Source organism: Staurois parvus, unplaced genomic scaffold (genome assembly GCF_062004578.1).
Source record: "Staurois parvus isolate SC_StPar_1 unplaced genomic scaffold, SC_StPar_1.0 ptg000696l, whole genome shotgun sequence".
Classification (NCBI taxonomy): Eukaryota; Metazoa; Chordata; class Amphibia; order Anura; family Ranidae; genus Staurois; species Staurois parvus.
This window is the reverse complement of record NW_028318492.1, coordinates 2,279,392-2,292,683: the sequence shown is the minus strand read 5'-3', so window position 1 is coordinate 2,292,683 and position 13,292 is coordinate 2,279,392. Positions and strand designations below refer to the sequence as shown.

The following is a 13,292-nucleotide window of genomic DNA, read 5'->3' as shown; positions in this document are numbered from 1 at the left end:
TTTTAAGGTCTATCTGAATCACACAGATCTGAAGTATGGAGAGATGAGTTAGAGTCTTGGAGTAAAGTAAAGTGGCAATCTCAGTTACTAAGGGTGATTGGCCGTGCTGTTATACATTATATAGTCTGAAGGTTCACTTCAATTATTGAGTCAATTACCCACAAGTACATTGAGAAACATTATTTTTAGACACAGCTTTTCACAGTTTGGTGAACCTCTCTGCCCATCTTTACTTCTGGGACACTGATTCTCTAAAATGCTCTTTTCATACCCAGTAGTGTTACTGACCTGTTGCCAATTAACCTAATTAGTTGCAAAATGTTCTTACAGCTCATCCTTATTAGTATCACTTTGCCAGCTTTTTGTTGCCCTTTTCAAACTATTTTGAGATGTGTTACTGCCATCAATTTCTAAATTGCCATATTTTTTCCAAATATGGTAAATTTTCTCAGTTTAAACATTTGATATGTTTTCTGTTTTTTTATTGTGAATGAAATATGGGTTTATAAGATTTGCAAATCATTGCATTCTGTTTTATATAGATTTTACACAGCGTCCCAACTTTTTGGAATTGGAGTTGTATGATGGGAATGAAGGTGGACCATAGTGTAATAATTTTTGTATGTATCAAAACATTTAGGGGCTCCAGCAGTACATTTATGGTGCATGTCCCGCTACCTGTTTGAATGTATCAAAGCATACAAACAATGGGCTTTATTCCCCCTGCCCATGCCCCTCCTGTATACCTGATACTTCTGTAAGATATCAGGGTGAACACCTGGTCAAATTTATTCAGTCATTGCATGGATATTGTGAAACATGCCCCATGGGATCAATGAAAAGTATACTTTTGAGGAGGAAATACAGGTTCTGCCATTAGTAGCTTCCCCCTGCTAGTTATTTGGTTGTTGTGCTGTCCCATTTGCATCAATAATTTCTGACCTACCTGCAGTAAGTACACAAATCAAACAGTAAAGTCCATATCTGCATTTTTTTTTTTTACAGTTGAGTAACTCAAAATAGTGAAGCAAGAGGGTCAGAAGGCCGCAGGCCATTTTGTGAAGAGTCAGGAAGAGAGAAGGATCCCAGCACTAGGATCTATGAGACCTGAGACTCTCATGTACAGCCTGGCATAGAATTACATCAGAAGCTGTACTAATCCCAAAAGCTCTGAAGAGAGCCTGTATATTTGCTGCTGTAAACCTGCTGAAGTTATTCCTTTAAGTTCTTAATCTTTAAGGAAGGATTAAGCTCTTATGTTCTGGTGTCACGCCAGAGTATCAAAGTTGAGGATTTAACAATATTTCAGGTATAAAACCTATAGAAGACCTGGACTTGAAAAATGTGCTATCTTGTAGAGAGCATTGTTAAGTGTGCTTAAGCAGGACCTTGACTCACATTTCTCTTCCTGCAGTCCCTGAGTGTATTCTGCTCTTCTGTATCCTCATAGCTGTATAATTGTAGCATGAGATCAGGGTACAGCTACTTCTGATTGCTAGTCTCACCTGAGGACCGGCACTGCAAGCATTTCCATGATTTTGCTTCATTCCTTCTGTGGATCTGTGATTTCTCAATTACTGTTTAACCTTGCATTTACTGAGTTGACAATCTCCATATAGGGGGAACATTGATGGTATGTCAATAATGGGAAAAAGATCAGCTGGACAGAATAGCCCCTCATGGACAGTTGTCACCATAACAGGTATTTCTATGAGAAGATTTCCCCTCACCTCTTGTACTGGAGACAACCATAACCAATCTCCCCAGCAGAGACACACAGTAGTAAAAACCTAACAGACGTTTTTACCTTTCCACACTCCACCTAAACTAAAAAAAAAACTTTTAGCTTCATGTACACTTTAAGAATAAACTAAAATCTTTCAGTAGGTTTTTACTTTGCCAATTGGCATAAAACATTTACCCAGCAAATATGTCAACAAGATGATTAAGTTCTATTGCAATGATACCTTTTCTGGTTGTCAGCTGCTCTGGCAAAAGTTGCTGTCCTGTGCTCCCATCAAGAAATGAGTCAACAAACTGGCAATGATCCTCTCCATATCCAGTCTGATCACCTATGTTATAAAAGGTGCCTAGGGATAGAAGCCATATTAATATTACCATGCTGCTGCTGTATCTACATAAATTCATAAACAGTTTATGTCATCTACTATTAAAATTTAAACTACAGCATACATAAATACTTTGATGATTATGTTAACATACAAATCTTGTAGCTCACACTTGGTAAATCTCTGAAAAGCAATTCACTGCTAAGCAGCCGCTATTAGGCATTCAGGAGGTGAAACTACCACCTCCCGAATGCCTATTTTTCTTCCCATGAATGGCAGTCTTTAATCAGACTAACATGCAGCAAGCACAAGGAAATAATTTGACTTGCAGTTGCAGCTTGGCCCTATTGACTTGAATGGCCTGTACCACCTGTCAACTCAACAAGCAGCATTAGGTTTGCTGTGGCCATGATGCAAAGCATGCAGCACAGCATGTATACAGCCCTCTTAAGCAACCAAAAAACAGTTAAAACAGGTTACCATACAGCCAGTGTTGAAGGGGCCTTATAATATGAAGGGGCCTTATAATGTTTTTGAAGATGGAGATTTGACTTGTGAAGTAGTACAAATTATTTATTTATTACATGTACTTATATAGCGCTGTCAATATATGCAGTGCTTTACACATGTATTGTACATTCACAACAGTGCCTAGCCCTCCAGGAGTTTACAATCTAAGGTCCCTAACTTACATTCATACATACACATACTGGGGCCAATTTGGACAACAGGGCCAATAAGAGTAATGATGTGCAAAGTGCAGAAACTCTTGCATCAAATTAGATTTCAGGTAATTCTGCTAGGTGAAATATGATTGACAGCTATATGTTTTTAACATTTTCCCACTCCATTTTGTCTTGCTGAATAAGAATAAATATTTCTTTGCCCACCTTGTCCATAACCTTTCTGTATTTGTTTCAATTTCTGTGTGTGTCATTTTTCTAGTTTCTGCTTCTATATCCCTCTCTTCTCGTGTTTCTGTTTAATTTAGTAGCATAGGCAAATCATTCATCTAATATAAAACATGTGCATGGCAAACTGTTATCAATGGCATCACAAAAATAAACCGAGATGACAGTGGCCTGCAAAAATAATTTCACAAAAGGTGCAGTGTCTTTAGGTTGTCCCTGCTATCTTGCTACACTGGGTCCAGGCTGGGTAACTGTCTTGCTTGTCTGTTCTGCTCATGTTTTGTAGGAGCTTTTTTATCTTGTAGTTCAAAAATATATGGGTTACCTAAGGTGCACCGTCCTTTTTGCATTAGTTTGTCACTGTCTTTATAAGTTTGGTAAGAACATTAGATTGTAAGCTCATTTCATGACAGAGACTGTACTAGTAATTTTGTAAAACATTTGGGAGTGTGTTGGATATTTGCTTAGTGCCAGTTCCATATATTGTTCATTTTCTATCAGTATGGTAAGTTTCTCCAACCAACCGGCTGCTCTATATAGATAAACATTCCACATCACCAGTATTTGTGATTTTCCTTCATTATAATAAAGAGTTTTAAGGAGAAGATACTGTTTAACAAATGCTTGTATAAGCTGTAACATGCATAAAGAAGCAACAAAAGGATATTTTGAAAACCATAACATTCATTCAGTTTGTGGAAAAACATTGTAATAACAGATAAATGCTTACTTGAGACAGATTTATAGCACATAGGTCTTCTGCCGTTTTAGAAAAATGTTGAGGTTTCCACATGCTACTTTTATTTGTAGAAGATGCAGTGGCCTACTCAATTACTGAAAGCATTTAAGCTATGACAATTTGAATCTTCTTGTGAGAGCTTGTGAGAAATGAGCCTACAGATCCCTAGTACAGGAAAGAAGGGCCTCATTTTAAACTCTGTGCCAGCTATTTTGGCAGTGTTGTGTCCTCTAGGTGTGTGGACACCACCAAGTCTATAGGTCCTCCCCTGTTTTTGTGGATTATTTTTCATCTGCTGTCTGCCCTTTGACCAGTGCTGCTGAAAGTGTATCTATGGTCAAAATGTAAAATCATGTCCACATTGTATTTCAATTGTTTCAAGCCTACTGTTTAATATTGGAATAATCTTAATTTTTGTAAATTATTTGTGAAGATCCTTACACATTTATTTCTTGAATTCTGTGACTCATATTCACTGCTGTGTCCAGGGGCGAACTGACAACTCATGGGGCTCCCGGGCAATAGGGGATCATGGGGCCCCTGTGTTCTTGCCCAAACTCAAAAAAGCCTATGAAAAAGGTACCAGGGACATCTCATGGGCCCCCCTACTGACCCCGGGCCCTCGGGCAGTGCCTGAGTTTCCAAATGGTCAGTCCGCCCCAGGCTGTGTCACACATTTCAGAGAGCCTGCCTTCTGATTTACAGAGGTTCTGAGAGTTTCAGGAGGCATTGCAGAAATCTCTGTTATCAAGCAGCAAGATACCATGGGATATGTATTCCTTAGAAATTGAAAGTAAACCATAGTTAAAGCAGAGCTCCACCCAAAAGGGGAAGTTCCACTTTAAGGCCTCATCCCCTGCTCCCCATTAACGATTGGCACCTTTGGGGAACAGGTACCCAATTTTGACAGGTACCCGCTCCCACTTCAGCTGCGATGGCTTAGGCAATCGGAAGCAGAAGTTGTCCTCCCCCTCCCTCTCCGTAGTCTTCTGGGACACGTGACAGGTACAAAAGACTATGGGACCATTCATAAGGCGTAGTGCTACTCACACATGCGCAGTGGGCACCTGGCTGTGAAGCCACAAGCTGTCACAGCCGAGTGCCCACACTTAAGATGCTGGCGCCAGGGAGAGAGGATGACCGATGAACCTGGCTGCAGTGAGGACACGCTTGATTGAGGAACAGGTGAGTGTCTGTTTTTTAAAAGTCAGGAGCTCCACTTTAAGGGCTGAGGAGAAGCTGCAAAGCATGCAGAAAATCCAGAAAGTTGTGGAATGAGAAGGCTATCATACAATTTGCACACTCCTGCCAGCCAGCACCACAAGGTTTATGACTTGATTTTTCTCTAGTTCGGTTAAGCAATGCAGTCTGGTCACCTTCCCACCCCTAGGGCCTTTTAAAGGACAGTGGAGGAACACCAGCAGACTGATCAGCTCATCTCTAACCAAAAGGGTCGAATATCTGGCTGCTCATCCCTATATGAATGCATGTACCCAAAGAACCCCCAGTAGGACTTTAATGCAGCAATAAGATCATACATGTATTGAAAAAGACATATGGTTAAAAAAGATTATTAGCTTCATTACATACACATTTCCAATGTAATGTTAAATACATGATTTTTGAAAATAATACTGCTCTGACAGTATTCTTACAAGAAAATTCTTAATACAAAAATATGAAACCACACAGAAAAGAAAGAAAAAAATCCCAACGCGTTCGATCATTCCATATTCTAGATCTTCCTCAGGGGGCATGAAAGACAAAGGACTTTAAAGGCATATGTCAGAGCAAAAGAAATGATGACTTCCAGGATGAGAGGCTGGACACCATGCTCCAGTGGGGTGCATCATCCAAGAGGGCAAGAGTGGTCAGATGTAAGTCACCAGACAAGGACTGACAGAGGAGCACCAGAACATCCCCCCATGGGACTTGAACAGGCCAATGTATGGAACAAATAAAATTTCACTCGGTAATGGATGTAACAACTCAAGGAAAAAGTGGTAAATTTGAGATATTAATTTCTCCAAGGAATGGGAGTATATCAAATCCCATGGAACAAAGACCAAAGTGGCATGCAAAACAAGTCTGCAAGGAAGTACAAAAAAAGGGGTGCGGTAGGGAACAGATCCACCAAATCCCAAATCATCAGAGTGAAGCACAAACAGCCTATGAGTCAGAAGACCAAGGAAATATTTTTTTAGAAATCATGTATTTAAAATGGAAATGTGTATGTAATAAAGTTGATAATCTTTTTTAACCAAATGTCTTTTTCAGTATATGTGCGATCCTATTGCTGCAGTAAAGTCCCACTGGGGGTTCTTTGGGTACATACGATCAGCTCGTCTCTTTCCTCTGTACTCTTGTCAGCATGTGTGTTGTCAACAAGTTGGCTCCAAGTACTGCTCCTAGTACTGCCTCTTTTTCTGCCAAAGAACTACTGTTCAAGGGTTTATGTGAGGTTGACATTAAAATTATAGGTATTTACATCAGCTGCATTTCAATACATCATATTTAAACATGTAATTATCTGTTTTAATAAATACATAAGTGATGTTTGTGCACCCTGAAGTCAACTATCAGTGACTGCACCCTGGCTTGAGAGGAGCATCTTATGTAAATACTGTAATCAGTCTGAAGTGGGCAGATGAAAATCGTCATTTATCACTCAGACTGTACATTGTAACTTTGCAAATTACGATGTAAGAGGCAGAAAGAGGCTGAGCTATGTGAGATGCGTGCACACAGTCAAAAACAAAGACGACTGAGCAGGCACCAGGATTTCAATTCCTGAGATAGCATCCTACTATGAGGTGTAAATGTTGGCCCTGGATGTTACCTGAGCAAAAATAGCTTCAGTCTTCTAAAGAAAAGGGAAATGAAGACATTGTCAGGGGTAGTATTATGCTGTCATGACTAGTAATAAATACTGTGCATTCAAATAAAATGAAAATAAATTGATCTGAGCTCCAGTGCTGGCTACAGGTCATAATGAAAGCTCCTGTTGGAACTGTAAACAAGCATTTTGCATAAGGCAAGAAAACATCCAATGGCCGCACATCTGATAAAACCACGTTTATTACAAAATTCTTTGCATAAACCACTTCCAAAAAACGTGGGGAATACGTATCACTATCCATCAGCACTTAGTCATAGCTCCTGAGCTTGATCTGTGACTAAGCGCTGATGGAACATGAAACGCGTTAGCTGGAGTACTGTGTTCCCCATGTTTTTTGGAAGTGGTTTATGCTAAGGATTTTATCGGATGTGCGGCCATCGGATATTTTCTTGCCTTATGAAGTCTGCTGCAGACAGGTCCTTCACCTGACAGTGTGCTAGGGGTAGTGGAAGTGGGAACCGACCTGGAGTGGTGTTTTTTGCTTTTAAGCATTTATCATGTTTCCACAGGCCTTTAGCTATATTAAAGGAGATCTCCTGGCAAAAATGAACTTGTATCATACCCAGAGTGCAGTGTTCTATACTCACTTAAGTTTGCTGTCCAAGTTCCTTGCCAGCTCCATTTCCTAGATGCAGAGGACTGGTAATCCAGCGCTGCAGTTGGGTCCATGCCAGTTGGTTCCTGCCAGTCCCCTCAGACTGACAACAGCACCTTCAGACCCTTCTGGATCCTGAGAGGATACCCACATTGAACAGCCAATAGGAAGTGCACATGTGATACAGGCAGTAACATACCTGCTTTCTTTCTACCTGTCACATGACAAATAGGGATCTTCTTCTGGTTCTTCTCCTGCCAATGCCAGTTACTGCAGCATTAAATTGTAAATCCAGGCTGCCTGATCATGCAATCACTGGGGTGTGGTATTGACAGGCTGTGCTCACTGAAAGGGGTTGGAGGCAGGGGTGGACTGATCATTCAAGCACTCGGGCACTGCCTGAGGGCCCAGGGTCAGTAGGGGGCCCCATGAGATACCCCTGGTACCTTTCAGAGGCTTTTTTGGGTGTGGTTTGAGTGTGTTCAAGGACACAGGGGCCCCATGATCCCCTATTGCCCGGGGGCCCCATGAGTTGTCAGTCCGCCCCTGGTTGGAGGATGACAAAAGTCATTCAATCTGGAATAGGGGTGGTGACCAGTTGCCAAGAAAGGCACAGCAGGCAGCACTGGAGAATGGAGGGGGTGACTAGTACTTTATTTTACATAGGAAGGGGAAGGAAGGACTGGGACTGGAGATGCTGAAGAGTTGGACTTTAAATTGCCACAGAATTGGATTGTCTATGGCCAGCTTTGAAATACAATCATACAGTTTTTCTTTTTACCTGTTAGAGAGTTGCTGAGGTAAATCTTATATCTTAGAGAGTTACACAGCTGAATTCCAACAAATTTCTTATACCATGTCCTCTTCACATATTGCTTCCCTCTGCATTCTGAATAGGAGTCTGACTTGAACTTGATTTCTGTCCAGATTGCATCTCTTCCTGCTGTGTATGTTGAAGAGAAAGTTGAGAGTTACTAAACCAAATGTAGGTTGAAATACTAGGTAAGTTATTGTTATACAAATTTAGAAAATGTCATTATTACAATTGATAGTGATAACACTTGTATGACCTACAGACTGCGACATTTAGTTCGTATAAGGTCCAAAAGCTGCAATATTTAGTTAGTATAAGGTCCAGAGCAGTGAAGCTCATCAGTTAATTCATAAATTGGTGCAAGCATGTAGTAATAATGTAAAGGTCAATGTGTTTTTAATTAACACTTATTTTGAATTATATTTGCAGTATTTTTCACTTTTGCAACCAAATTTTAGAAAACCCTACTATATGTACCTTTCTATTGTTTCTTTGGAGTGGAATTTTGCGAAGACTGCATTACAAAGACTGAGGATACATTGGGGTTGATTTACTAAAAGCAAGTAGGCTGTGCACTGCAAGAGCACTAAAATGTGCAGTTGCTCTAGATCTGAGGGGAGCATGCAAAGAAAATAAAATAACATCATTTTTGCTTGCATGATTGGATGAAAGAAATCAGCAGAGCTTCACCTCATTTCAGAGCTCCCCCTCGGATATAAAGCAACTGCACTTGCAGTGCACAGTATATTTACCTTTAGTAAATCAACCCCATTAAGTTTCTTCTCATTAACCTCTTCCTGTTGAGCTCACATATATACTCTGCTCAAAAATAAATTAAAGGAACACTTTTTAATCAGGGTATAGCATCAAGTCAATTAAACTTCTGGGATATTTATCTAGTCAGTTAAGCAGCAGAGGGGGTTGTTAATCAGTTTCAGCTGCTTTGGTGTTAATGAAATTAACAACAGGTGCACTAGATGGGCAAAAATGAGACGACCCCCAAAACAGGAATGGTTTTACAGGTGGAGGCCACTGACATTTTTTTCCCTACTCATCTTTTCTAACTGTTTTTCACTAGTTTTGCATTTGGTCAGGGTCAGTATCCCTACTGGTAGCATGAGGCAATGCCTGGACCCTACAGAGGTTGCACAGGTAGTACAACTCCTCCAGGATGGCACATCAATATGGCATATCCTTTGTGCAAGGAGCAATAGAATGAGCACTGGCAGAGTCTTGCAAAATGACCTCCAGCAGGCCACTGGTGCGAATGTCTCTGACCAAACCATCAGAAACAGACTTCATGAGGGTGGCCTGAAGGCCCGATGTCCTCTAGTGGGCCCTTTGCTCACTGCCTGGCACCTTAGAGCTCGATTAGCATTTGCCATTGAACACCAGAATTAGCAGGTCCACCATTGGCGCCCTGGGCTTTTCACATATGAGAGCAGGTTCACCCTGAACACATGTGACAGACATGAAAGGGTCTGGAGAAGCCGTGGAGAACATTATGCTGCCTGTAACATTGTTCAGCATGACCGTTTTGGTGGTGGGTCAGTGATGGTCTGGGGAGGCATATCCATGGAGGGACGCACAGACCTCTACAGGCTAGACAATGGCACCCTGACTACCATTAGGTAACGGGATGAAATCCTTGGACCCATTGTCAGATCCTATGCTGGTGCAGTGGGTCCTGGGTTCCTCCTGGAGCAAGACAATGCCCGGCCTCATGTAGTGAGAGTATGCAGGCAGTTCCTGGAAGATGAAGGAATTGATACCAAGGAATGGCCCCCACGCTCGCCTGAGCTAAATCAAATAGAACTCCTCTGGGATATCATGTTTCAGTCCATCCGATGCTGCCAGGTTGCACCTCAGACTGTCCAGGAGCTCAGTGATGCCCTGGTCCAGATCTTGGGGGAAATACCCCAGGACACCATTCGTAGTCTCATTAAGAGCATGCCCCAACATTGTCAGGCATGCATACAAGCATGTGGGAACCATACAAACTATTGAGTACCATTTTCAATTGCCGCAATGAAATTTCAGCAAAATGGACTAGCCTGCTGCATAATTTTTTCACTTTGATTTTTGGGGTGTCTTTGAATTCAGTCCTCTGTAGGTTGATAATACTTATTTCCATCAAATGATGGGACATTCTTACGTTCCTAACACATTACCTAGATCATATCAGTATAGATATCCAGCATGATATTTTTCCCAATTGAGATCTGATGTGTTTTCAAAGTTTTTCCTTTAATTTTTTGAGCAGTGTATATATGCGGCCTCATGGAAGTGCGTCTTTATCCACGGGTCCACATACAGTTAAGTCCATATACTGTATATTTGGACACAGGCACAATTTTCATACTTTTGGCTCTGTATGCCACCAGAATAAATTAAAACAAAACAATCCAAATGAATTTGAATTGCAGACTTTAATTCAAGGGGTTGAACATAAATATCGTACAAATTTTAGAAACTGCAACCATTTTTATACACAGTCCCTCCATTTTCAGGGGCTCAAATGTAATTGGACAAATGAATATGATAGATAAAATGTTCATTTTTAATATTTTGTTGAGAATCATTTACTGGCAATGACTGCCTGAAGTCTGGCACCCATGAACATTACCAAAGACTGGGTTTCTTCCTTTCCGATGCTTTGCCAAGCTCTGACTGCAGCTGTCTTCAGTTGTTCTTTGTTTGTGGGTCTTTCTGCTGTTAGTTTTGCCTTCAGCAAGTGAAATGCAAGCTCAATTGGGTTGAGATTGGGTGATTGACTCGGCCATTGCAGAATATTACTCTTTTCCTTCAAAAGCTCCTGGGTTGCTTTTGCAGTGTGCACCAATGCCCCAGTACCACTGGAAGCCGTGCATGCCCATGCCATCACACTGCCTCAACCATGTTTTACAGATGACGTTGTGTGCTTTGGATCAGGAACTGTTCTAAGCCTTCTCCACACTTTTTTCTTCCCGTCATTCTGGTACAGATTAATCTTCATTTCATCCATCCAAAGAATGCTTTTCCAGGACTGGTCTGGTTTTTTTAGATGTTTTTTGACAAAGTCTAATCTGGCTTTTCTATTGTTCAGGCTTATGAATGGTTTGCACCTTGTGGTGAACCCTCTGTATTTGCTCTCGTGAAGTCTTCTCTTGATTGTAGACTTTAACAATGATACGCCCACCACCTGGAGAATGTCCTTCACTTGTCTGGATGTTGTGAATGGGTTTTTCTTTACCATAGAGAGGATCCTGCGATCATCCACCACTGTTGTCTTTTGTGGGCGTCCATGCTTTTTATGTTGCTGAGCTCACCAATGCGTTCTTCTTTCCTCAGAATGTACCAAACAGTTGATTTAGGCATTCCCAATGTTCCTGTTATCTCTCTAATAGATTTGTTTAGTTTTCGAAGCTTTACAATGGCCTGTTTCACTTGCATGGACAGCTCCTTTGAATGCATGATGTAGGTTTGCAGCAACAGATTCCAAATGCAAATACCACACTTAGAATCAACTCCAGACCTTTTACCTGCTTAATTGATGAAGAAATAATGAAGGAGTTGCCCACTCCTGGCCATGAAAGAGCTTTTGATTCAATTGTTCATTTACTTTTGGTTCCTTGAAAAAGGGGGGATGGCTACTCTTAAAAGCTGTAATTCCTAAACCCTTCCTCCAATTTGGATGTACACACCCTCAAATTAAACCTGAGAGTGTGCACTTTCAGCTCACATCCATTATATAACTATAGCTTGAATATGTTTTGGTAAATACCTGAAAAAAAAACTGCAATTGTGCCTGTGTCCAAATATATATGGACCTAACTGTATATGTGCTACAATGTATGTGCTGGGATCAGCGGCGGACTCATGGGGCCCCCGGGCAATAGGGGATCGTGGGGTTCCAATGTCCTTGCCCACACTCAAAAAAGCCTATGAAAGGTACTAGGGGCATCTCATGGGGCCCCCTACTGACCCTAGGCCTTCGGGCAGTGCCTGAGTGCCTGAATGGCCAGTCCGATCCTGGCTGGGATCACGCTGCACAATGCTCTCCCAGCACAGAGGTCTTTTACTAATGATCAGGACCTGGGAGGACTGGTTCCTGATCACCTGGTTGCTGTAATAGCCTGTGATTAGCTATCACAGTGATCAGTCACTGTATAGCCCACCCATGTGTTTTCTTTCTCCTTTTGAATGCAGTAAAAAATACACTGTATCTTTTTCTCCTTGCTAGAGGAGAAAGCTATAAACAAAAAACGTGTGTTAAGATTTGATCCAGGCCAGTGTCAGGGTTAGGGTCAGATGTTTATGTTATACAAAGGGTGACTTTTTATTTTTATTTAATACTGGTATCTGTTAGTGTCAGTGTGTTTTAAGTTGCAAAAGCAAAAATAAATAATTTCTGGGTCTTACTATGGGTACATATAGCAAATAATATACACATATGTGGTAACACTGTGATCATCAGAAGCAGGGAAATTTGATTTGGGTTATTTTTTAGTAGCAGGTCATAGTAATAACAAGAATTATACAACTAATTAAGAAAAAATATATATTTTCTATTTTGTGCCCGTTTTTCTTTAATAATAAAAATAAAAATCAGGAGCTATTAATTACTATTTATCACCACTGAAAACCCCATTTGTCCTGAATAATATGTATCATTTTTCAAAACTGTGTTCAGGCGCTTTGTTTTTACCTTTGCCATGAACTTACAGTGGAGTACAGTGTTAAAATCTAGTTTACAATGAATAATGAGCTCTGCTAGCACACATTAGGTAAGGTTAATTTTAGGCAAACATTAACTCCACAGCCCTCTCCTTAACATTGCATAGTAGATGAAAACTTCAGTTTGGGAGTTTTCAGAAAAGAACATGAAAATGTTTCAAATATTTTTCTTTTTAAGTTATGATAAGTGAATGGGAACATTTAACAAATTTTAGGTTAATGTTATCCCAATTTGGTGGAAATACACTTTTTTTTATACACAATTTATTTTAACATGTCTTTACCTTTTGTTCTTGCCTGATCTCCTGTAGTTTTTATTTACGTAGTAAATGTAGAAAATGTAAATTAGTTCACTACAGGTAGGTTAGATTAACTGCTGCGATGTCTAACTTTTAACAGCGGCTGAGATATCAGCCACATGAAGAGTACAAAGGAGTTGGTAAACTCCTAGCCATGCATTGTGAGAAGCAGGAGTAAAGTGCAATCATCATGTGGCACCGCAAATCAGCACACAGAGCCTGCATATGTAAAGAGCTAATATGGCTGGCC

The 13,292-nt window shown here is 40.7% G+C and overlaps 1 protein-coding gene across 49 annotated transcripts in view; it reads right to left on the bottom strand.

Moving 5' to 3' along the window:
• The window catches only part of ABI3BP (ABI family member 3 binding protein), a 512,999-nt gene that overhangs the window by 17,182 nt on the left and 482,525 nt on the right, over positions 1–13,292 (bottom strand). For all 49 annotated transcript variants that reach the window (XM_089652925.1, XM_089652933.1, XM_089652937.1 and 46 more), the window contains 2 exons: positions 7,995–8,156; positions 1,968–2,090 (listed from right to left, as the gene is read on the bottom strand). In XM_089652925.1, coding sequence (XP_089509051.1) covers positions 1,968–2,090; positions 7,995–8,156 — 285 coding nt within the window. The remainder of the gene's footprint in view (positions 1–1,967; positions 2,091–7,994; positions 8,157–13,292) is intronic.